General features: G+C 50.1%; 1 protein-coding gene across 1 annotated transcript; it reads right to left on the bottom strand.

The window, feature by feature from the left end:
* On the bottom strand, positions 1–24,234 carry LOC140403277 (G-protein coupled receptor 54-like). The gene is made up of 5 exons (XM_072491065.1): positions 23,847–24,234; positions 18,715–18,839; positions 15,191–15,326; positions 13,480–13,718; positions 1–5,444 (listed from the first exon to the last, which is right to left on the bottom strand). The coding sequence occupies exons 1-5, from the start codon at positions 24,085–24,087 to the stop codon at positions 5,094–5,096; spliced, it is 1,092 nt and encodes a 363-aa protein (XP_072347166.1). The 5' UTR covers positions 24,088–24,234; the 3' UTR covers positions 1–5,093.
* Positions 24,235–25,872: the final 1,638 nt, after the last annotated feature.

Below are 25,872 nucleotides of genomic sequence, written 5' to 3' on the forward strand. Positions count from 1 at the left end.
GATAGGGATTGACCGAGCCCTAACGTCGATTGGGATTGACCGAGCCCTAACGTCGATAGGGATTGACCGAGCCCTAACGTCGATAGGGATTGACCGAGCCCTAACGTCGATAGGGATTGACCGAGCCCTAACGTCGATAGGGATTGACCGAGCCTTAACGTCGATAGGGATTGACCGAGCCCTAACGTCGATAGGGATTGACCGAGCCCTAACGTCGATAGGGATTGACCGAGCCCTAACGTCGATAGGGATTGACCGAGCCCTAACGTCAATAGGGATTGACTGAGCCCTAACATCGATAGAGATTGACTTTGTGGTGATATGCATCACTGTAAAGCCACAAGGGGTTAATGTAAATACATGTAGACTAGTTAGACACTAGAGGGAGCACCAGAGACATGACACACAGACACTCAACCAATAGAACAGTTAGATAGGACACGACCAATGGGCATTCACGATACACACAGAGGTGACACGACCACAGGGGGGCATTACACCAACCCATATATAAAGGACACAACACACATGATCTTGCTCTTTCCAGTGGAGACAGCCAGTGAGTACAGAGACAGGGTTGATTCAATATTACACCCACCACAGGGATTGCAGCAACTGGTTAGTCAGTCTGGGTAGCTATAGTAGGATATAGTAGCGATGGGGGAGGGGGTGTGGGTTCAGTGGATTGACAGCTCAGCTTCTCCTGGAATCGAACAGCACAGCAGAAGGCTATTCAGCCCACTGCCTCTGTCCTGGCTCACTGAAGGAGTAATAGAAGTGTAAATAGTTTAATGAATGTGTTGAAGAATCTCCACGTCGGAACCTTCCTTTGTCAAGTGCACCACAAGGAAGCCGCTTATGTTACACCTAGAACATAACAAGAAAGACTTCTCCAGCTTCCACCCTAAACACATTAAAGAAGCCATCCCCTATGGACAAGCCCTCCGTATACACAGGATCTGCTCAGACGAGGAGGAGTGTAACAGACATCTACAGATGCTGAAAGATGCCCTCGTACGAATGGGATATGGCGCTCGACTCATCAATCGACAGTTCCAACGCGCCACAGCAAAAAACAGACCTCCCCAGAAGACAAGCACGGGCCACAACCGACAGAATACCCTTCGTCGTCCAGTACTTCCCCGGAGCGGAGAAATTATGACATCTTCTTCACAGCCTTCAACACGTCATCGATGAAGTCGAACATCTTGTCAAGGTCATCCCCACACCCCCACTACTTGCCTTCAAACAACCGCGCAACCTCAAACAAACCATTGTTTGCAGCAAACTACCCAGCCTTCAGAACAGTGACCACGACACCACACAACCCTGCCATGGCAATCTCTGCAAGACGTGCCAGATCATCGACATGGATACTACCATTACACGTGAGAACACCACCCACCAGGTACGCGGCACATACTCGTGCGACTCGGCCAACGTGGACTACCTCATACGCTGCAGGAAAGGATGTCCCGAAGCGTGGTACATTGGCGAGACCATGCAGACGCTACGACAACGGATGAACAGATATCGCCTGACAATCATCAGGCAGGAATGTTCCCTTCCAGTCGGGGAACACTTCAGCAGTCAAGGGCATTCAGCCTCTGATCTCCGGGTAAGCGTTCTCCAAGGCGGCCTTCAGGACGCACGACAACGCAGAATCGCCGAGCAGAAACCTATAGCCAAGTTCCGCACACGAGTGCGGCCTCAACCGGGACCTGGGATTCATGTCGCATTACATTCATCCCCCACCATCTGGCCTGCGAAATCCTACTAACTGTCCTGTCAATTGACACCTCTTTAACCTGTGATCATCCCTCTCGCCACTGGCTCTGTTTGGACCTGTAAAGACTTAATTACCTGCAAAGACTCGCATTCAAAGCGTTGTCTTGCATCTTTGATTCTGTCTATAAATATGTTCCTGGAACCCACCACTTCATTCACCCGAGGAAGGAGCAGTGCTCCGAAAGCTAGTGATTCGAAACAAACCTGTTGGACTTTAACCTGGTGTTGTAAGACTTCTTACTGTGCTCACCCCAGTCCAACGCCGGCATCTCCACATCATTGTACAAGTTCAGTATTGCAGAGATGGTGTCGAGCTTCTTGAGTGTTGTTGGAGCTGCGCTCACCACAGAAGAACCTTCAGCCATACAAACCGGGTAAAACCATGTCAGACTTTACGTTTGACATGTAATGGACATCGTAAATATTAACTGTAAATTGCAAACGTAACGAGTAACATACAGAATTGGAGGAAAATGATTTGCTTTACACTGTATGTAATGTCTACTTTGAACGGGTCATGTAATGGGTTTTGGTAAATTTATTGTATAATGTATATTTTGGGGGGGGAAAGCCAGAGGATCGGCGGTTCGAGCCCCATTCTAGACAATCTAGGCTGACACTTCAGTGCGGTAATTGAGGGAGTGCTTTCGGATGAATATGTCAAACCAAGGCCCCACACTGTTTGAAAATGAGCAAGGCCGATTGCTCCAGCGTGCGGACAATAGTTATCCTTCAGGCAACATCGCTAAAAACGGCTATCTTACCATTGCCAATGGCTCTCAAATATGTCCGACCCATCTCCCGCACCTCACTCACCCCTTCCCCTCCCTCCCAGAACCAGGATAGAGTCCCCCTTGTCCTCACTCTTCATTCCACCAGCCTCCGCGTTCAAAAGATCATCCTCCGCCAGTTCCAGCAGGGTGCCAACACCAAACACGTCTTCCCCTCACTGCCCCTGTCAGCATTCCGCAGGGACCGTTCCTGCTGGGATACCCTGGTCCACTCCTCCATCATCCCCAACACCTGACCCTGTCCCCATGGCACCTTCCTATGCAATCGTCGAAGGTGTAACACCTGCCCCTTAACCTCCTCCCTGCTCACCGTCCCAAGTCCTAAATACTCTTTTCAGGTGAGCCAGTGCTTCACGTGCACCTCCTTCAATCTGATCAATTGCAGTTTTGATAAGGAGTCACCCAGACTCGAATATCTCTCCACAGATGGTGTCAGACCCGCTGAGATTCTCCAGCATTTCCTGTCTCCATCCTATCAACTTTAAAAATAAATTTAGTGTATCCAATTAATTTTTTTCCAATTAAGAGTCAATTTAGCGTGGCCAATCCACCTACCCCGCACATCTTTGTGTTGTGGGGGCGAAACCCACGCAGACACGGGGAGAATGTGCCAACTCCACACGGACAGTGACCCGGGGCCGGGATCGAACCTGGGACCTCGGCGCTGTGAGGCAGCAGTGCTATCCACTGTGCTGCCGTGCTGCCCCTGTTTCTATCCTATCATGCACTATTGAGGTCACAACTGTTTGTGACACCCTGTTAGGCATAAAATGGCTACATTGAATTACAACTTCTTAAATACAATTTTCAAAGTGATTAATTGACTTTAAAGTCTACAAAAGCCAGTATCTAAATGCTTTCCTTTAATCGATGGAGGTTTTCCTAGATGTTCCATGTTAAATATTACTCTGCAAATTATTTTCTGATGGATTGCCGATTTTGACGTCTATATGAATAAGGAACAGGAGTAGGCCATTTCGCCCCTCGAGCTTGCTCTAACATTTAATAAGATCATGGTTGATCTGATAGGAACCTCAAATCCGCACCCCGCCCAACCCCAATAACTTATCACCCCCTTGGTTACCAAGAATCGATCCTTAAAAATATTCAAAGATTCTTCTTCCGCTACCTATTCAGGAAGAGACTCGCTACCCTCCGAGAGAAAGAATTTCGCCCCATCTAAGTTTTAAATGAGTGACCCCTAGTTTTAGATTCTATCACAAGAGGAAACATCCTCTCCAAATCCGCCCCCCCCCCCCATGTCAAGACCCCTCAGGATCTTATGTCACTTCAGCCACACCTCAAAGATACTTAACCCTCCTCAGAGAGCACCTTCCAAACCCACGACCACTACCGTCTGGAAGGACAAGAGCAGCAGATACCTGGGGACACCACCACCTGGAAGTTCCCCTCCAAGCCACTCACCACCCCGACTTGGAAATATATCGGCCGTTCCTTCACTGTCGCTGGGGCAAAAACCTGGAACTCCCTCCCTAACAGCACTGTGGGTGTACCTACACCACATGCACTGTAGCGGCTGAGGAAGGCAGCTCACCGCCACCTTCTCAAGGGACAATTACGGACGGGCAACAAATGCTGGCCTAACCAGCGACGCCCACATCCCGTAAAAGTGAATTTTAAAAGCACCCCACATTTACAGTAGGCTGTTATTGACTTTTATTACCCTCCCCTCTCCCATCCTCCAACAACACAGCTGACCCAGAATCCTCCAAGTTGGCGTGTGCTCTGCTTTCTGCTCCAGTCCCATCTCGCAAAACATTAAGAACATCTGGCTGGTAACCACCCCAAAGTTGACACAATACAGACAAGTATTGAACAACAATAAACCATGCAGGTACACTCGACGTGAATACTGGAAGTTGGCTGGTTGAAATTGGCGCTGGATTCCGTGGGTTGAGTTGGACAGACGATGCATTGAGTTGGGTGGATCCATCGCAGATGAGTTGATGGGATAGGGTTGCCAACTGCAATTAAATGTATTCCTGGAGGTTCTATCACAAAACGTGCCCTCACCCTCCAGCCATTGGTCGGCCAATGCGCCCATCTTCATGACGCACACCAATTGGAAAAGCAAAGACTCATTATCCAATTGGATGATGCTCGTCAGCTAAAAAGCCATTTTTACACCAATTTTCAATATTTTTATCGACGGTAAAAGGGGAAGTATTCAAAGAAACTGACAAGAAAAAGATATTTTTGAACGTCCCGAAGATTTTTCTTGAGGGTCGCACAAGCAATGTCCCGGAGATTGATCTTCAATCCTTGGAGACGCCAGGCCAATCCTGAAGGGTTGGCAAATCGATAAAGCTCGTGATAGGCCATTGGATGAGGTCAATTCCAGGATAGATCAGTTGGGTTGGATGGGCAGTAAGATAGGTGAGCGCACTAATTCAAAAGAAGAACGGATGGAGTTAACGATGAAGAATTTCCATTTGCACCACTCAGCCATTGGGTTATTGAGGATTCAGTTATCGTCCGGGCTCCTCAAAGACCTTAAGACTCCTCTGTGACAAACTTCATTTCTGCGTTTCTGGAGCCACTGCTGTCTCTCACTCGCTTCTTAAACAGAAAGGGGAAGGCCTTTTTGAACGACTTCCTGAAGCTCTCGCCCATAAAAGCGTAGACAATGGGGTTGATTGAAGAATTCGCATATGACATGCAGTTGGCCCAGGTTTTAATCTTGTAGGTCTCGTAGTTGGCTTGGAAGTCCGCGTAGAAACTTTGGAAGAGGATGAAGAGCTGGATGGGGCCCCAGCAAACGGTAAACAACAGGACGATCACCACCACCATCTTGGTCACCTTGGTCCTCATCGCCACCGACCTCTCTGATAAATGATGCACTTGCTGCAAGAGATGGATGGAGAGTAAACTGGTAACTTTTTTTTCACATATCAGTATCAATAGCAACTAAGTGTTGTTCACAAATCATTCATTCTGTTCCTGTCCTCACCTCCTCTTGCTCAAAGGGGTCTCTCAAATGTTGACCTTGCTTCCTCAAAGGAAGTAGGATCCTCCATGGCCAATGATGAAATCTAAAGGGAGGGAATGGCGCAGTGGTATTTTCATTGGACTAATAATCCAGAGAAATAAAGGTAACGCTCTGGGCACCCGGGTTCGATACCCACCGTGGCACATGGTAAAATTTGAATTAAATTAACATAGAAAATAGGAGGAGGCCATTCGGCCCTTCGAGCCTGTTCTGTCATTCATTCTGATCATCCAACTCAATAGCCTAATCTCGCTTTCCCCCAATATCCTTCCCACCAAATGCTATATCTAACTGTTCTTGAAAACATAATTTTGGCCTCAACTACTTTCTATGGTAGTGAAGGGGCTGTTTAGCACAGGGCTAAATTGCTGGCTTTGAAAGCAGACCAAGGCAAGCCAGCAACACGGTTCAATTCCCGTAACAGCCTTCCCGAACAGGCGCCGGGATGTGGCGACTAGGGGCTTTTCACAGTAACTTCATTGAAGCCTACTTGTGACAATAAGCGAATTTCATTTCATTTCATTTTCAATTCCACAGGCTCACCAAAAATATTTCTCCTCATCTCTGTCCTAAGTGGTCTACCCCATATCCTTAGACTGTGAGCCCTGATTCTGGCCATCCCCAACACCAGGAACATTCTCCTTATATCTACCCTGTCTAGTTCTGTTCGAATTTTATAGGTTTCTATGAGGTCCCCCCTCATTCATAGAACATACATTGCAGAAGGAGGCCATTCAGCCCATCGAGTCTGCACCGGCCCACTCAAGCCCTCACTTCCACCCTATCCCGTAACCCAATAACCCCTCCCAACCTTTTTTGGTCATTAAGGCAATTTATCATGGCCAATCCACCTAACCTGCACATCTTTGGACTGTGGGAGGAAACCGGAGCACCCGGAGGAAACCCGCGCAGACACGGGGAGAACGTGCAAACTCTACACAGACAGTGACCCAGCGGGGAATCGAACCTGGGACCCGGCCGCTGTGAAGCCACAGTGCTAATCACTTGTGCTACCGTACTGCCCATAAATACCACTGCACCAAAGCCTCGTGCCATTCTTCTGAACTCCAGCAAATTAATTCAATCTCTGCTCATACATCAGTCCCGCCATCCAAGGAACCAGTCTGGAGACCAAAACTGCTCACAATACTCCAGATGTGGCCTCACCAAGGCCCTGTATAATTGCAGCAAGACATCCCTGCTCCTGTACTCGAATCCTCTCGCTATGAAGGCCCACATACCATTTGCTTTCTTCACCGCCTGCTGTACCTGCATGCTTACCTTCAGTGACTGGCGTACGAGCACACCCAGGTCTCGTTGCACATTCCCCTCTCCTCATTTGTAGCCAATCAGATAATAGTCTGCCTTCTCGTTTTTATACCAAAGTGGATAACCTCGCATTTATCCAAATTATTCTGCATCTGCCATTGATTTTCCTGCTCACTCAACTTGTCCAAATCACACTGAAGGATCTCCGCATCCTCCCCACAGCTCACCCTCACACCCAATTTTGCATTGGAGACATTACATTTCATTCCCGCATCTAAATCACACACACACACTCACAGACATGCACACACACACAGACACACTCACTCACAGGCGCACACACTCATAGGCATGCACACACAGACACACACACACACACACACACACACATTCAGACGCACACACGCACAGGCATGCACACACAGACACACGCACACACAGACACACACACACATTCACAGACGCACACACACACATGCACTCACAGGCACGCACACACAGACACACGCACACACACTCAGACACACGCACAGACACATGCACTCACAGGCACACACACTCACAGGCATGCACACACAGACCCACTCACAGACACGCACACACAGACACACACACAGACACACTCACTCACAGACACACACACACATTCACAGACGCACACACTCACAGGCATGCACACACAGACACACGCACTCACAGGCACACACACTCACAGGCATGCACACACATACACGCAGACACATACGCTCACGCACATACAGAGAGCTACGGAGAGAAACCCTGGGCCCTCCTGTTTCTAGGCCCTCGGGTGCATCTGCGCGACAGAATTTTTAAGGGACCAGAGGACAAAGGCTGAATGAATCACAATTGTATCCGTTTTGGGATTAACAAGTCTGAAGACTCTGCTGATTATTGCTTCTTGCTACAACATATTTTCAATACCTACTGTGCAACACAACCTTATTCCAATAACTCAAAAAACTTGTAAGAAGTAGCAAAATATAATGGGGAATAGGGAAGTAGACCAAAGGGCAAGATTGAAGTCAATTCAAAGGACTCCTGAGAATCCTGTGCAGAGTAAAACGAGTTAATGACTCACTAGGAGCCCATTACACACTCCTGTTCTGGCAATCTCACCCCCACAAAGCCCACTCACTGTAAACTTCCATTCGTAACAATATCAACCACCCTCCAGCCATGAGTCCACCCTCTGTTTACAAGTTAATTGTAAATGGCAAATGCCACCTAGCCCATTTCATCTCAGCCATCCCAGGATGATCCCCGCCAGGCCATTGGGCCCACCGAGCCCTGTTCTGTCATCTGATAACACTGCCTGCATTATACCAGTGATTACAATTCAAAATAATGTAATTGGCTAATTAATGGGAGAATCTGAAAAGTAAGACTGTAGGTTTGGTCTTTATTTTAACACCAGCATAGGGACTGTAACAATGGTGAATTGGAGGCCGAATACTGATTCTCGAAGGATAATTGATCACACACAGAGCATTCAACTGATGTTAGGATAGTGGCTACAAATAAATTACTTACAAAACAATTCAACTGTGTAGCTAATCTCCCCCCAATGAGCCCTCGACAACACCTCTAACCTTCAAACACAAACCCCCTCCAATCCTATTAATCTCCCCAGTGCCCCTCCACCCTTCCCTCAACACGCCTACAACATTCCCCTAGCTCCATCCTCCAGCCTTCCACCAAACCACCTCCCACATTTCCTCCAGCTGCCTGCAACCGTCCCACCCACCAACATAACCCCCAAACCCCCTCTCCAACCTTTTCCTCAACATCCCCCCAATCTTCCCCAAACCCCTCCAACATTCCCCTCATCCACCCGGGACCTTCACGATACACATCGCAGCTTTCCCCAAATCCCACCCTCCAACCTCTCCCAGCCCGTGCCAAGCTTCCCTCACCCCCCTCCAACTTCCCCACCCCCTCCAACCTCCCCTCACCCCCTCCAACCTCCCCACCTTCCTCCAACCTCCCCACCCCCCTCCAACCTCCCCTCACCCCCTCCAACCTCCCTACCTCCCTACCTCCCTCCAAACTCCCACCAACCTCTCCCAGCCCGTGCCAACCTCCCCTCACCCCCCTCCAAACTCCCCACCTCCCCTCACCCCCCTCCAACCTCCCCACCCCTCTCCAACCTCCCCTCACCCCCTCCAACCGCCCCACCTCCCTCCAAACTCCCCACCTCCCTGCAACCTCCCCTCATCCCCCTCCAACCTCTCCCCAACCTCCCCTCACCCCCCTCCAATCTCCCCACCTCCCTCCAACCTCCCCTCACCCCCCTCCAATCTCCCCACCTCCCTCCAATCTCCCCTCACCCCCCTCCACCCTCCCCACCTCCCTCCACCCTCCCCACCTCCCTCCAAACTCCCTACCTCCCTCCAACCTCCCCACCTCCCTCCATCCTCTCCACCTCCCTGCAACCTCCCCTCACCCCACTCCAACCTCCCCACTCTCCTCCAACCACCCCACCTCCCTCCAACCCCCCTCCTTCTCCCCCTTTTCCAAACTTCCCCCAACATCCCCACAATCTTCCCTGAACCAATGCAGCCAGCCACCCACCCTTTCCCCCAAACCCCCAACCTTCCTCCCCAACCATCCCACAACCCCTCTCCAAACATTAACCCAACAACTTTTTGCGCATAATTTTCTGGCGGGCTTATCAAACAAAAATCATTGGAATTGTGAAGCTTCCCAAAGGTGGGAAGACGCGACTGGTGAAGCTGATCCAACACCAACCGGTTTAGAAAGTACCGGAACTCTCCGCCTGACAGCCAATCTGTCAGCTCTGGCCGCTCAGCGGGGATGAGGAGAAACTGTTTGGAATACTGAGCTTGGGCCTGCTCCCACTCTGGGTGTTTGCACCCTCCTCTCCTGGGCTCTGCACATATACATATACACGCACACGTACACATACACAGATACACACACAGACATATACACGCACACATACACATACACAGATACACACAGACATATACACATACACCATCACACAGACACACACATACATGTACACAGATACACACACATATACACATACAGAAACATCCATGTACACACACACGTATACATGTACATATACACACATACAAACACATACATGTACACACACAAACACACATACAACACATACACACACACCACAAACATACATGCACACATACAGACACACACCACATATACACATACCCAAACACAGACCACATATACACACATATATACACACACATCACAAACATATACACACACTCACTTTCACAGACACAGACAATACCACACTGAAGCCACCAGAGGGGGATACCGAGACGGGCTCGTGCAGTTGGTCCAAAGGACAATTTTAACGAGGACCATTTGTCACTGACTGCCTTAGTTACAATCTGCGACAGAAACAAATCTGTTCTGTGTGTTCAATCAAATCAAATTAGACTTTTGGATTAAAAAATAATTCAAAGGTTCTGACAGGAAATGTATCCCAGTGAATTGCAGTCCCAGCATTTCTAAACACTCCTGCACATTTTTTAAAAAATGTATTCAAATTTTGCCGAATAACGGGACAAAATTACATAGTTACAAAATAATAGATGACCATGAGCAAGAAGGAAACGGCTTAGCTCGCATGAGCACAGGACGGAGCAGGAGAACTACAACACAACTGCCTCGATATAATCATTAAACAAAACTAGATGCTCATCTTGCCCACCAAACACTGAGGGAGGAGCAGGATTCAGTCATAAAGACCGTAAGACCATAAGACATAGGAGCAGAATTAGGCCACTCGGCCCGTCGAGTCTGCTCCGCCATTCAATCATGGCTGATATTTTTCTCGTCCCCATTCTCCTGCCTTCTCCCCGTAACCCCTGATCCCCTTATTAATCAAGAACCGATCTGTCTCTGTCTTTAAAGACACTCAGTGAATTGGTCTCCACAGCCTTCTGTGGCAACGAGTTTCACAGATTCACCACCCTCTGGCTGATGAAATTCCTCCTCATCTCTATTTTAAAGGAGCGTCCCTTCAGCCTGAGGCTGTGCCCTCGCGTTCTAGTCTCTTGCACTAGTGGAAACATCCTCTCCACGTCCACTCTATCCAGGCCTCTCAGGATTCTAAGTTTCAATAAGATCCCCCCCTCGTCCTTCTAAACTCCAACGAGTACAGACCCAGAGTCCTCAACCGCTCCTCATACGACAAGCTCTTCATTCCAGGGATCATTCTTGTGAACCTCCTCTGGGCCCTTTCCAAGGCCAGCACATCCTTCCTTAGATACGGGGCCCAAAACTGCTCACAATACTCCAAATGGGGTCTGACCGGAGCCTTACACAGCCTCAGAAGTACATCCCTGCTCTTGTATTCTAGCCCTCGCGGCATGAATGCTAACATTGCATTTGCCTTCCTAACTGCCGGCTGAACCTGCACGTTAACCTCAAGGGAATCATGAACGAGGACTCCTAAGTCCCTTTGTGCTTCTGATTTCTGAAGCCTTTTCCCGTTTAGAAAATAGTCTGTGCCTCTATTCTTCCTACAAAAGTGCACAACCTCACACTTTTCCACATTGTATTCCATCTGCCACTTCTTGGCCCACCCGTCTGTCCAGCGTCCTTCTGCAGCCCCCCTGCTTCCTCAACACAACCTGTCCCTCCTCGACATATCTTTGTATCAGCTGCAAACTTCACAACAATACCCTCGGATCCTTCTTCCAGATCGTTGATGTATATTGTGTAAAGTTGTGGTCCCAACACTGACCCCTGCGGGACACCACTAGTCACCGGCTGCCATCTTGAAAAGGACCCCTTTATCCGCACTCTCTGCCTTCGGTCAGTCAGCCATGGTAAAACATGGCAAACACATGGCCAAAAGGTGCACACCATCCCACACCGCACAGGTCCTCAACCATCACAAGTAATGAGGATAAACCCCTCGCGGCGTGACCCTCGACCCCAGTCATCAATGACCAGTCGTTACCTCCTCTCCTCAGATATCAAACCCATCCGCAACTGTACGGGGACCAAGAATCGATTCGCTGTACCCACCCTGACAAAAAAAAAAGAAGAAAATACACGAAAACTCCAATTCTAGGGGGAGTTACACACATCCCACACAATACAACTGAATCCCAATTCAGGCCCAGAGCAGGACCACATCATTCCACATAATTGTGGCGAGGGGATCGACAATAGTATATTCGGATTACAGTCAAACCTCCGGGGCCTCAGATAGGAGAAAAAGAAGGAAGAGAGAGCAAGAACCGCCAGAAAGAACCCACTAGATTACATACCAGTGTCACAAGGAAGATGTAAGGAGAGAGACCATGGGGAGGATCTGTCCTTCAGAGCCTCCCAAAGGAGGAAGAACAAGAACTAATAACCCATTGGATAACAAATAGATCAGGATCCATCCCGTTTTTTAAAAATTAATTTACGGGACGTGGGCATCGCTGGCTAGGGCAGCATTTATTGCCCATCCCTAGTTGCCCTTCAGAAGGGTGGTGAGCCGGCGTGTTGAACCGCTGCAGTCCCTGAGGTGTAGGTACACCCACTTTGATGTGAGGGAGGGAGTTTCAAGATTTCGCCCCAGCGACAGTGAAGGAACGGCCGATATATTTCAAGTCGGGGCGGTGACTGACTTGGAGGGGGGACCTCCAGGTGGTGGGGTTCCCAGGTATCTGCTGCCCTTGTCCTTCGAGATGACAGTGGCCGTGGGTTTGGAAGGTGCTGTGTAAGGAGCCTTGGTGAGTTCCTGCAGTGCATCTTGTAGATGGTACACACGGCTGCCAGTAGTCGTCGGTGGTGGAGGGTTTGAGTGTTTGTGGAAGGGGGAGCAAACAAGCGGGGCTGCTTTGTCCTGGATGGTGTCGAGCTTCTTGAGTGTTGTTGGAGCTGCGCTCATCCAGGCAAGTGGAGAGTATTCCATCACACTCCTGACTTGTGCCTTGTAGATAGTGGACAGGCTTTGGGGGCCTGGCCTAGCCCAGCACCACCAAAACACAAGAAACGATATCGCCAGGACCTCCAACGCATCCCAAAAACCTACACCCCCAACGGAGCCCGCACCCTTCCCACCCATCTGAGGCAATGCCCACCGTCCCCACTCACACTGATCAGGCCGGGGGGGGGTGGGGGGAATTACTCCAGCCCTAGCCAACCACTGTGCCACCGTTCCGTCCCTCTCCTCGCGGATAATTAACGGATGGGAAATTCCCCCCCCACCCCCACCCCCCTCCCTCAGCCCCTAGGGTCACTAAGCACAGAATCTGAGCTGGCATTTCCAGTGCAGTGTTGGGGGAATGAAGCACTGTCGGGGTGCAGTCGTTCAACCAAGAAACTTAAGTTCCTGTCCCTCCCCTCAAGTGGATATGAAGGAGAGCCCACGGCACTATTCTGAAGAGCAGAGAGTTCCTCCCTGGGGTTTTGGCCAATATTTATCCCTCAAACCCCACATCACTAAAACGGATTGTGTCGTTCTTATCGTCTTGGTTTTCCTATTGTGGCAGCTTTCCTGCGTGCCAGCTGCCTGCCCCGTTTCCGAAGTGCCAAACCTGAAAAATGGCTTCGTTGGCTGCGAGTAGCCCTGGGATGTCCCCGGACTCTCTTTACCTGATAGTTGTTGTCGATGGGCTCCACCATGGGGCGGCCCACTCGCTTCAACATGATGGTGTAGCACACGCAGATGGTGACCAGGGGGAGAAGGTAGACAGCCAGGAACGTGTACACGATGAAGGCTTTCTGCTGGGCGTCTGTTGGGAATGCCTCAATGCAATAGGTCTGCAGCCCGTACCAATAGCCCCACTCTAGTCTGTGGTACATCGCCATGGGGACGGACAGCATGAAGGAACCTGCAAAGAGCAAACAAAGAGAAAAGAGAAAGAGTGGAAGAAGGGAGGAAATGAGGAACAGGTGGGAGTGGGTAAACGGAAAGTCATTAAGGTTATTTGGAAAGACTCCCACCCCACTTTGTACAAGATAAAGGGGAAGAGTGGCGGAAGGATTAGGATTCTGGGTAAAAATAGTCAAAGATGAAGCAGAAGCTTGGGCGGCACGGCAACGCCACGGCAACAAGGACCCGGGTTCGATCCCGGCCCACTGTCCGTGTGGAGTTTGCACATTCTCCCCGTGTCTGTGAGGGTCTCAGCCCCACAACCCAAAAGATGTGTAGGGTAGGTGGATTGGCCACGCTAAATTGCCCCTCAATTAGAAAAAAAAAGAATTGGGTATTCTAAATTAAAAAGAAAAGATGAAGCACAAGGAGTTTCTATATCTGTAGTGAGAACATGATATGAATTTTCCAATTTAACCCTGTCAGATACTCTGGCTGCTCGGAGGGGTTCTGACACTCCTCTGATTTCAAATGGAACCCTTTATCCTGAGGTGATTCTAGTAGTGTTAACACCAGAAGGAGATACGAGATTGTTACTCTGTGGTGATACACCACTGTACTTCCCTAGCATTGTACATAGTTATATAATAGTTGTGTGTAACGTGGCCCTGTAATCCTGTGTATTGTACTGTGTATTGTACTGTAGCTCTGTAGAGGTTCGGTCACCTGTATGTAACCTGACCTGGCCACGGAGAGCTCCGCCTTGGCCACTCCCCCGGGAGTTAGGTATAAGACCCAGCTTCTGAGAACCTGACCCATTTTGTCTGGGGTCGCCTGTGTCGGGTAAGCTTCCTATGTAGTGTATTAAAGCCTTGGTTAAAGTCTCACATGTCTTTGTGGTTCTTGACGCTTAGTGCATCATACTCCACCATTGATGTGCCTTCAGTTGTCTAGGCTCCATACTCCCTAACCCCCTCCCTTAATCTCTCCTCTGCACATTACTCAAGTTGCTCCTTACAACCCACTTCCAACCTTTCAGTAACCCTCCGTAATATCTCCTTCTTTGACTCGACGGTCACTTTTAGTGTCTCAAAGGCACTCGGTGAAGGCTGGAGATGTGTTGACGGAAGTGTCGCCTTCCAGATCATTGAATAAACAGAAGATCAAGCGGCCTGGGAACTTACAAATGTAAGTCAAATGTACGTACAGGCAAGAATTCACATTTTGTTCCAGCTGTTAAGCTTTGTTGCCTGGCTGTAACGCCATTAGCAACCTCATTGTTCTAGTATTTAGTCCACGTGTTTACCAAGGTCTCTCCTTTGCATTACGGACAGCCCCTAAGGGATGGTCCACCCTCCCCCCTCTCCTGTACTTGTGCAGGGGTCTATAATCAAAATGTTAATCTGCTCCTTGCCTTCCCAGAGATTGCTGTGGATTTCCAGTGTTTTTCTCCACTCCATCAGCTCCTTATGCTACTTCAGTCGGACTCACCAATCCAGATGGCAATGCTGACCGTCATTGCAAGCCTGGGCGTACGGCGGCGAAGTGACCGGAGCGGATAAACAGTCGCATAGCAACGATCCACACTCATAGCGGTTAGCGTGATACATGTTGCCTGGACGGTAACCTACAGAGACAGAGTTGGGGAGGAGCGGGGGAATAGAAAGACACATCAGTTGTTAAAATTATAGATTGCAAATGCCTTCCTCCTTCGCCTTACTACTCTTCCAAGGACCATTTGGAAAAGGACTAGACCATTTAGATTAGAACATGGCTCTTTTTGTACGGCAGCACAAATGGCTAGCACTGTGGCTTCACAGCGCCAGGGTCCCAGGTTCGATTCCCCGCTGGGTCACTGTCTGTGCGGAGTCTGCACGTTCTCCCCGTCTCTGCGTGGGTTTCCTCCGGTTTCCTCCCACAGTCCAAATACGTGCAGGATAGGTGGTTTGGCCATGATAAATTGCCCATAGTGACCAAAAAGGTTAGGAGGGGTTATTGGGTTACGGGGATAGGGTGGAAGTGAGGGCTTAAGTGGGTTGGTGCAGACTTGATGGGCCGAATGGCCTCCTTCTGTACTGTATGTTCTATGTTTACCTCAACCCCATTCATCCATCACTCCATATATATCCCTAACTCCTTACCCAACAAAACTCCCTCTCGCTCATAGTGTTGAAGCTTTGATTGTTCCCCAGAATCCAAAGCCTTTGTTTAAGATGCTTGCTGCCACTTGTGTGCAATAAGTGTCCCTCGATGTCCCTCCTGAAAGGCCGAGCTCTCATCTCACAATTGTGTCCTTTTATTGATGGTTCCTCCTCCAATGGAAACGCTTTGTCCATTATCTTCCCTGTCAAATCCTTTTTAAATATTTGAAACACCTTGATTGGATGCCCCATCAATCTCCTCTACACAGGCCAAGTTTAAGAAATGTGCCTCGATTATTTATCCTTCTAAGACCCGGAATCACCAAACTTTCACTAACTCTGAAACAGATGGCTATTTGTTGGATGAGAATTGGATTGTTATTCATATATCCACAAAGATGCTTCTCTTTGTACCCTCGGAGTTACTCTCCCCTCTCCTGGCCTGCTATAGGTGACATTTGCCCTTCAATATCATGGAATCCCTACAGTGCAGAAGGAGGCCATTCGGTCCATGCAGTCTGCACTGACCCTCCGAAAAAGTACCCCACCCAGACCCCTTCCGCGCCCTAACCCCACAACCCCACCTAACCTGCACAGCTTGGGATACTAAGAGGCAGTGTCCTTGGATTTTCTACCCAAGACCAATACATAAGAACATAAGAACTAGGAGCAGGAGTAGGCCATCTGGCCCCTCGAGCCTGCTCCACCATTCAATGAGATCATGGCTGATCTTTTGTGGACTCAGCTCCACTTTCCGGCCTGAACGCCATAACCCTTAATCCCATTATTCTTCAAAAAACTATCTATCTTTATCTTAAAAACATTTAATGAAGGAGCCTCTACTGCTTCACTGGGCAAGGAATTCCATAGATTCACAACCCTTTGGGTGAAGAAGTTCCTCCTAAACTCAGTCCTAAATCTACTTCCCCTTATTTTGAGGCTATGCCCCCTAGTTCTGCTTTCCCCGACCAGTGGAAACAACCTGCCCGCATCTATCCTATCTATTCCCTTCATAATCCTATATGTTTCTATAAGATCCCCCCTCATCCTTCTAAATTCCAACGAGTATAGTCCCAGTCTACTCAACCTCTCCTCGTAATCCAACCCCTTCTGCTCTGGGATTAACCTAGTGAATCTCCTCGGCACACCCTCCAGTGCCAGTACGTCCTTTAATACGGGTGTTCCATCACCTCAAAGACTGCAGCGGCTCCAGGAGAAACCTCGACAGCTCCTTCTCAGAATAACTCGCATCGGGCTATACTGAGAAAATGAGGTCTTAGCCCCAAACTAGGGAATTGTATCTTGGACCTCTATGATCTGTACGGTACAGGTATTCCCTGAATAGGCTAATTGTCATAGAAAGAATGCAAGCTGGTGTTACTTTGTTTACTTCACCCTCAGAATATGGGCATTGCTGAATAGGTCAGCATTTGTTGCCCGTCTCTAGTTGGGTTTGAGAGCAGTTAAGGGTCAACCACGTTGATGTGGGTCTGGAGTCACAAGGCCAGACCAGATAAGATTGGCAAGTTTCCCCCCTAAAGGACACTGGTGAATCATCAGGATTTTACAACAATCATAGAATCCCTACAGTGAAGGAGGCCATTCGGCCCGACGAGTCTGTGATGACCCTCCGACAGAGCCCCCTAGCTCGGCCTACGACCCCCGCCCAATCCCTGTAACCCCAACTAATCTTTGGACAATAAACGGCAATTTAGCACGGCCAGTCCACCTAACCCGCACATCTTTGGACTGTGGGAGGAAACCGGAGCACCCGGAGGAAACTCACGCACACACGGGGAGAAGGTGCCGACTCCACACAGGCAGTCGCCCAAGGCCGGAGTCGAACCCGGGTCCCTGGCGCTGTGAGGCACATCCACCATTATCTTCCAATGACAGATTTTAAAAAAATAATAATTTAATTAAATGTAAATTCCACCAGTTGTAGGGTGAGATTTGAATCAATGAATCAAGTCATGGACATGGGCCTTAGGATCACTGGTTTAGTGACGTCACCACATCCCAACTTGTGGTGTAATCTCATTAAAAATGTCAGTAAAGGACAGACTAAATTTCCTGATGTACCCATTTCCCCTTTCCCTCAAATCCCCTCTCCCACAAATCCCCTTGTTGCGTTATGTACTCTGGGATAACACAGGCTGCAACCCGATGCAGCTTTGACCAAAAGATACTCCAGACTTTGAAGTAAGTTCAATGTGATTTATTGAACCATTAGCACAGTTCTCTATGAGTTCGACTCTCCTGCTAACCTTGCTATAGTAACTCAGTCTAACTAACCAGTCTGCTCTAAGCCACGTGGTGGGTGTGATGCTTCTGATCTGCCCCTGTCCTCTCTAAGTGTCGCCTGTGGAATGAGACAGATCATGTGTGCCCTGTTCTTATATATGGGTTGTGTAATGCCCCCTTGTGGCAGTGTCACCTCTGGGTGTCTTGACTGCCCATTGGTCGTGTCCTATTCTATGTGTTCATTAACTGTATGTCTGCATGTCATGACGTCTCTGGTGCACCCTCTAGTGTTTACTTAGTCATAGTGTATTTACATTAACCCCTTGTGTATTTACAATGGTGCATATCACCACACCCCTCTCCCTCAAATCCTAGATTGCTTGCGCACTGAAGCATTCACATTGTTGTGGGGAAAAAGATAGGACCTCAAGTCGGTTCCTAAATTCACCAGCTTCCTGAGTCCTTCCTTCCTGTTGATATCCATACCTGCATCCCAACTCATCCCACTCGTGTTCCTGCGCTGTGCCGTCACATCCCTATTCTGCTCCCAAATCTTTCAGCACAGACCGATCCCGAGCCAGCTCTAATCACCAGTTCAACCCGGGAAGGTTTCTCTTGGACACTTCTTACCTGCTGGATGTAGTTGACAAACTTGCACATGAAATCTCCAAAAATCCAGCTGGGCAGAGGATAGAGAGTGGCTGTGAACGGGACGCAGCACACCAGGAATATGATGTCCGTCACTGCCAGATTAGCTGCAAGTACAGGAGAGGGTAAAGAAGAGGTGAGTTTGCTCAATCCCCCAGGCTAACCTTTCAAACTGGCCCCGCGGGGGAAAACGAAGGAAGGACCCAGCTTTGTCCCTCCTCCCCGGGGGTGGGGGGTGGTGGGAGTAGATCCCCCATTTCCCTCACGTCTCAGGATTCCTGAAAGGAGAAGGTTGGGAGGAGGTGGGGAGGGGGACGGACATTTTGCGAGGACATTCTTCTCACAATGTCCTGCCCAACCACACTATCAAACCGGCCCATCGCGCCAATTCACAATGCGGGTGAACTTAATGAGCCAGGTCACAGCCGAGTCAGGTTCAGACCGGTGAGCCATTTACTCCACACTGGGAGCAGTCGATATGAGACGCGAGTTTAAAATAGACTAACGATAGAAGACTAAACCGAGGAGCCCTGTCCACTCCGCTGAAGGTAGACGATCCTGTCGCACCTTTCTAAAGAGGAGCAGTGCATTTGCCATTGCCTCGGCCAACATTCAGCCCTCAAGCAAGGTCAAAACAAATCAACTGTCCTTCCAGGTGGGGACATGCAGGGATATGCTATGGAAGCGAAAGGAACCATATAGATGCAAGTCTCTTCTTTCTAAGGCCATGGATCGATGTAAGAAATGGTTCCCGTTGGGGGAAGGTTTTTATGGCTAAGCTGGGATGTATCCTCATCTGTAGGTTTTCAACTTGACCGTGTATCTGACAGTCCTCGTTCCCCAAATAAAAGATTCAGCACCGATGATGCTCCCTTTTTAAAAAGTGATCCGCCCTCCCCAGGGGCAGCACGGTGGTGCAGTGGTTAGCACTGCTGCCTCACAGCGGCAGGGACCCGGGTTCGATTCCCGGTTCGGGTCACTGTCTGTGCGGAGTCTGCACGTTCTCCCCATGTCTGCGTGGGTTTCCTCCGGGTACTCCGGTTTCCTCCCACATGTCCCGAAAGACGTGCTTGTTAGGTGAATTGGACATTCTGAACTCTCCCTCTGTGTACCCGAACAGGCACTGGATTGTGGCGACTAGGGGATTTTCACAGTAACTTCATTGCAGTGTTAGGTGGATTGGACATGCTAAACTGCCCCTTAGTGTCCAAAAGGTTAGGTGGGGATAGGGTGGAGGCGTGGGCTTAAGTGGGGTGCTCTTTCTAAGGGCCAGTGCAGACTCGATGGGCCGAATGGCCTCCTTCTGCATGTAAATTCTATGAACTATATATAATGTAAGCCTACTTATGACACTGATAATAATAATCGCTTATTGTCACAAGTAGACTTCAAATGAAGTTACTGTGAAAAGCCCCTAGTCGCCACATTCCGGCACCTGTTCGGGGAGGCTGGTATGGGAATTGAATCCGCGCTGCTGGCCTTGTTCTGCTTTACAAGCCAGCTGTTTAGCCCACTGTGCTAAACCAGCCCCTGAAATTATTTATTTCAGGGATAGCGGGTGTGGACTCCTTGCGTTTCTTGATGCTACATAGATGACATCAATCTGGACTGATAGGGGATGGGGTGGGGGGTAAAACGGTGGCGGACGGGCAGGCGGGGAGTGGGAGGGATGTTCAGTATTTTCCTTTGCACCCGTTAAAACTCAAAGAAGAGATTTTCCTTTGGAACCGCTGTCACAATGCATCTTCCGGCTCGGTTATGCTTTGGTCCGTGAGCAGTGTCCCGCTGTACGATCAAAGGCTTCCATTCCTTGCCGCAGGCCTATCGAGAAATCATTTGTAATTGATTCCTGGAATCGTCTACAAACAGCACAGGTGATCCAATTGCAAATCATTTGGCAATGATAGCTTTAACCGTACGGGCACAATGTGATTCCAGAATCCCATTAACTACAATAAAGGAGAAGAATGTTCTGTGTCCGCGGGAGATAATGTCCGCAGCGGGTGGCTATCCAGTAAGTTACAATTCATTCTTAGTGTCTCTGTGCCCACTCATTGCATGTTGCAAAACCCATTATTCCAGTATTTTGTGTTACATCTGCTGATGGGGTTTCTAGCTGTTTGCAACCACTGCCGCTGGGTGGAGGGGGGGAGGGGGGGGGGGGGGAGGGGGGGGCGGTGGCACCATCAATGAGACAGGACGATCCCACTGGTGGGACCGGAAGATCCTATTGGCGGGACCGGAATATCCCACTGGCGGGACCGGAATATCCCACTGGCAGGACCGGAATATCTCACTTGCGGGACCGGAAGATCCCACTGGCAGGACCGGAATATCCCACTGGCAGGACCGGAATATCTCACTTGCGGGACCGGAAGATCCCACTGGCAGGACCGGAAGATCCCACTGGCAGGACCGGAAGATCCCGCTGCCGTGAACGGAATACCCCACTGGCGGGACCGGAATAACCCACTGGCGGGACCGGAAGATCCCACTGGTGGGCCCGGAATATCCCACTGGCGGGACCGGAATAACCCACTGGTGGGACTGGAATAACCCACTGGCGGGACCGGAAGATCCCACTGGTGGGCCCGGAATATCCCACTGGCGGGACCGGAATAACCCACTGGTGGGACCGGAAGATCCCCCAGTCGCGTGTTTCTCTGGCAGAGCGCCGTTTGCTGTCGGCGTGATTCTCTGCTCCCACCGCTTGTCGATGGGATTTCCCATTGAAGGCACTCCATGCCGCCGGGGAACTCACGGACAGGAAGAGCGCTGCTGCCGAGAATCCTAACATTCCGAGAATTCCAGCCTCTGTCGAGCAAGACCTGAAGGTTTTGCATTCATTTAACATCTCTCCTGACCACAGGAGGTCCCACAGGAAGTGCGGCAGCCATTTTGCACAGAGCACGAACCTAAAGACGCAATGGCATAATGACCTTTAATGTTTTACTGATGTTGACTGTGGGGTAACTATTGACCAGCGCACTGGGACATCTTCCAGCAATATCCCTGAGGTTTACTTTTGACCAGATAGTGATCTGGATCAGCCGCTATGGCCACCAAGAGCAGGTGGCAGGCTGGGAATTCTGCGGCGAGTAACTCTCCCTACAAATTTCCCAGATTCTGCTGGCCATCGACAAGGAACAGGTCAGGAGCGTGATGGTGCCTGGATGAATCTGGCACCAACCTCACTAAGAAGCTCAAAATCATCCAGGGCAAGGCAGCCGGACTATTCATTACACCCCATCGACCACCTTCCGCATTCCCTCGCTCCGCCACCGACGCACAGTAGCAGCCGTGTGTACCCTCTTCAAGATGCACTGCAACAACTCAGCAAGCCCTCGTCCACAGCCCCTTGCAAACCCCACGACCTCGACCACTTAGCAGGACAAGGGCAGAAGATGCATGGGGCCAGCAGCACTTGCAGGCTCCCCTCCAAGCCACTCACCATCCTGGCCTGGGACTGTCCCCACCTTCCCGTCGCTGACTCTGGGTCACAATCCTGGAACTGCAACACTAACAGCACTGCGGGTGTACCTGCGCCAGTTGGGCCGCAGCGGGTTCAAGATGGCGTCTCACCACCACCTTCTCAGGGGTAATTAGCGATGGCCAATAAAGGTCGGCCTTGCAGTGACGCCCAAGTCGCAGGAATGAACTCTTAAAAAACACCCCTGTCTTCCACCCTATCACGGACTTTCCCTTTCGTTGTTCCCTGGCATCCTCCCTCACTATCTCTAACTTTCACCAGTACAGATGAAAAGTCAGCAACAAGCTTAATTCAGTCCGTTTACCTCTCCGCAGAAGCTGCTGCTCGAACTACTCAACATTTCCAGTCTTTAAAACTCTGCAGGTGGCACAGCGTCGAACATAACAAAAGCAGCCGTTAACAATACCACAAAAATGCTCAACTAATCTGTGACAACAAGGAACAGGTTAAACAAATAGGAGTCCTCGCGAATTCCATAAAATATTTGCAGAATTATGTCCCAAAAGGCATTGGCAGCTTCAAATGATTCCCTTGTCCCGTCAGAAGCGCCACTGTTGAATTTTATCTACGACCCTCCAGCTACTTAAATTTTCGATCACACAGATGCAAGAGGAAAACTGAAGGTCCGTTCTCAGTTTGTACTTAAATGACTGCAATGTTCACAAGCCAGATACGGTGGATTAAAAACGATGTCCTTCAGCTGTGAGATCTGTCAGTCCGGCTCACGTTGTTGGAATTAAAGACTTTTCTCTCTCTGATGGTTACAGGGGCTCGAAGTGAAATCGATGTGCTGCGTTTCCTCCACAGCAGGACATTGGTATTTGTGAAGTCTCTTGTTGAGAATTCTTACCGCTCGTCACAAAAAATAATTTGTCAACCACTAGAGCCTGGGAATTGTGCTCAGGAATCTTAGCCCGCACAGACCTATTTGCACCATCGCAAAATGTACTGTTAAGTAGAATGTTGGGATACCGGACCAGACCCCGGTTTTTCATAGAATCATAAAATTTACAGGGCAGAAGGAGGCCATTCGGCCCATCGGGTCTGCACCCACCGGCCCTGGGAAAGAGCACCCCACCTAAGCCCACACCTCCACCCTATCCCCGTAACGCCACCTAACCTTTTTTGGACACTAAGGGCAATTTGGGTAGCACAAGTGATTAGCACTGTGGCTTCACAGCGCCAGGGTCCCAGGTTCGATTCCCCGCTGGGTCACTGCCTGTGTCCGGAGTCAGCACGTTCTCCCTGTGTCTGCGTGGGTTTCCTCCGGGTGCTCCGGTTTCCTCCCCCCCCCACCCCCCCGGTGCTTGCCCTCTGGGCAGGGTGGCACTGCTGGTGCTACCTGGGCAGCCGGACACTGCCGCCCGGGGGCCAGCCTGGCATTGCCGAGGTGCCCAGTTGACAGTGGCATAGTACTTAGCAACCCGGCCCCCCATTTGGGTAAATCGCGCCCGTAGTCATTTTTGCGGGAGAATCGCGCCCCAAAAAACTGGTCCCAACCGGTCCTGTGTACTTTAAACTGGAAGCCCGAAGAGTTCTGGTGCCAGCTGGGGGAGGGGGCTTCTGGGGTGGGGGCAGGGTAACATTTTTGGGGGTGAACCCCAATTTAAATGGGGAATCTCACCGATGTAGAAGTTGGTAGCCGTCCTCATCTGGCGGTGTTTGCTGATCACGTAGATGAGCAGCGAGTTTCCCGCCAGCCCCAGCAGCATGATCAAGGCGAAGGCGGAGGGGACGAGCCAGGCGTCGGTCAGGAACGGGGGGCTGCCGTCTCCGGTCAGGTTGAGCAGCGGCCCCGGGGCGGGGGGCCGGGCGGCGGGTTCGGTGGCGGGACCGCGCGATCGGGCGGGATTCCCGCTCTCCATTGGCGCTGGGGATTTCGGCGGCCTGGCTCAGCTCAGGCTGAATGCCGGTGGTTCCTGCTCCCCAGCTTGCACACAGACCGGGCTCTTCAGTGCTGCCATCCCAGTCTGATCCCAGAATGATTGTGAGCTTGCTCAGCGAGAGCAGAGAGAGAGAGAGAGAGAGGCAGGGACTAAACATGTTGGTAATGTTCTCAATGCTGGACTGAAGCAGCTCAGAGTGCAACCTCGCAGGAGAAAACCTGGAACAGGGAGCACAGAATCCCCACAGTGCTGAGGGAGGCCATTCAGCCCGTCGAGCCCTCACCGACCCTCCAAAAGAGCACCCTACCTAACTCCCCACCCACCCTATTCCCGTAACCCCACCTCACCTGCACATCTCTGGACCGTGGGAGGAAACTGGAGCGCCCGGAGGAAACCCGCGCACACACGGGGGAGAACTCCGCACACACAATGACCCGAGGTCAGAATCGAACCCTGGCGCCGTGAAGCAGCGCTGCTAAGTACTATGCCACTGTGCTGGTTCTACAGGGAGGGGGGGTAGTTGAATGTGGGAGGGTGCATGGGGGTACGGGTCCCTGGGGCAGCCTTTAAAAATGGCACGCTGATCATTACAAACCTAAGTTGCTGGTGAGCTGGGTTCAATCAGAGCGTGATGTCGTTGGACCCGTCACTTGCAATTTCTTTTCTATGTTCCCAACAATGCGATGGCAAAAACCGCTCTTGTGCCAGCGGCTTCAACACCAATTTTCCTGCCCGCCGTCTCACTCTGCCAAATACAGGTAAAATTCCGCCTGTGATACGGTGTCAGGTTTTGCTGCTGTGAAGTGACATAATGACTATGCTAAAGGTGCTATACAAATACTAGTTGTTGTTTCACATTGTTGCACGGTCCTGATAGAAGCTGACGGGTCTTCGCGAGATCCTGGGGCGGAGTTTGAAACATGTTTCAAACAGAGGTTCACAAGAATGATCCCTGGAATTAAAGGCTTGCCATATGAGGAGCAGTGAGGACTCTGTGTCTGAACTCGTTGGAGTTTAGAAGGATGAGAGGGGGATATTATTGAAACTTACAGGATACTGCGAGGCCTGGATAGAGTGGACGTGGAGAGGATGTTTCCACCTGTAGGAAAAACTAGCACCCGAGGGCACAGCCTCAGACTGATGACTCATCTCAAACAGAGATGAGGAATTTCTTCAGCCAGAGGGTGGTGAATCTGTGGAACTCTTTGCCGCAGAAGGCTGTGGAGGCCAAATCACTGAGTGTCTTTAAGACAGAGATAGATAGGTTCTTGATTAATAAGGGGATCAAGGGTTATGGGGAGAAGGCAGGAGAATGGGGATGAGAAAAATATCAGCCATGATTGAATGGCCTACTCCTGTGTCTTATGGCCTTACGCTATTTAAGTGTAAAAATGTGGAAGTTGTCGATATTGGATCAGAGAGCAATTAGGTAGCCTAGATCAGTGGTTCCCAGCCCAGCCGTGGCACACCGAAGAAAGATTCGAAATGGGCCAAAATACATGTAACTAAACTAAAAATAACCTTCGTTTTCAGCTCTGTGGTTGGTATTTCCAAGACCCGACGAATCTTGGGCACATGCGCCAGCCCAGAAAGATCCATAAAGGGCATGGGTGGTTTAGTCTTTTTATGTTGGTCAGGGCCATGCCCTTGATCAATGGATCTTGGAGCTGAAGACAGAGGTCCCCGGGGGCCCGCACAAAAAGCGAAAACTCAAAAAGGCGCAAAAACCCTGGGAGAAGCGAGGCAGAAAGGGAGCAGGGAGAG

Source organism: Scyliorhinus torazame, chromosome 27 (genome assembly GCF_047496885.1).
Source record: "Scyliorhinus torazame isolate Kashiwa2021f chromosome 27, sScyTor2.1, whole genome shotgun sequence".
Taxonomy (NCBI): domain Eukaryota; kingdom Metazoa; phylum Chordata; class Chondrichthyes; order Carcharhiniformes; family Scyliorhinidae; genus Scyliorhinus; species Scyliorhinus torazame.

Bases quoted from the DNA above. Each gene is read 5' to 3' on its own strand.
- LOC140403277 (XM_072491065.1), bottom strand. From the start codon at position 24,087: ATGGAGAGCGGGAATCCCGCCCGATCGCGCGGTCCCGCCACCGAACCC. The intron at 18,840-23,846 runs GTGAGATTCCCC...CTGTACTTGCAG, and splicing joins GGCTACCAACTTCTACATCG to CTAATCTGGCAGTGACGGAC. The intron at 5,445-13,479 runs GTAAAGAGAGTC...CATCTCTTGCAG, and splicing joins CCATCGACAACAACTATCAG to CAAGTGCATCATTTATCAGA.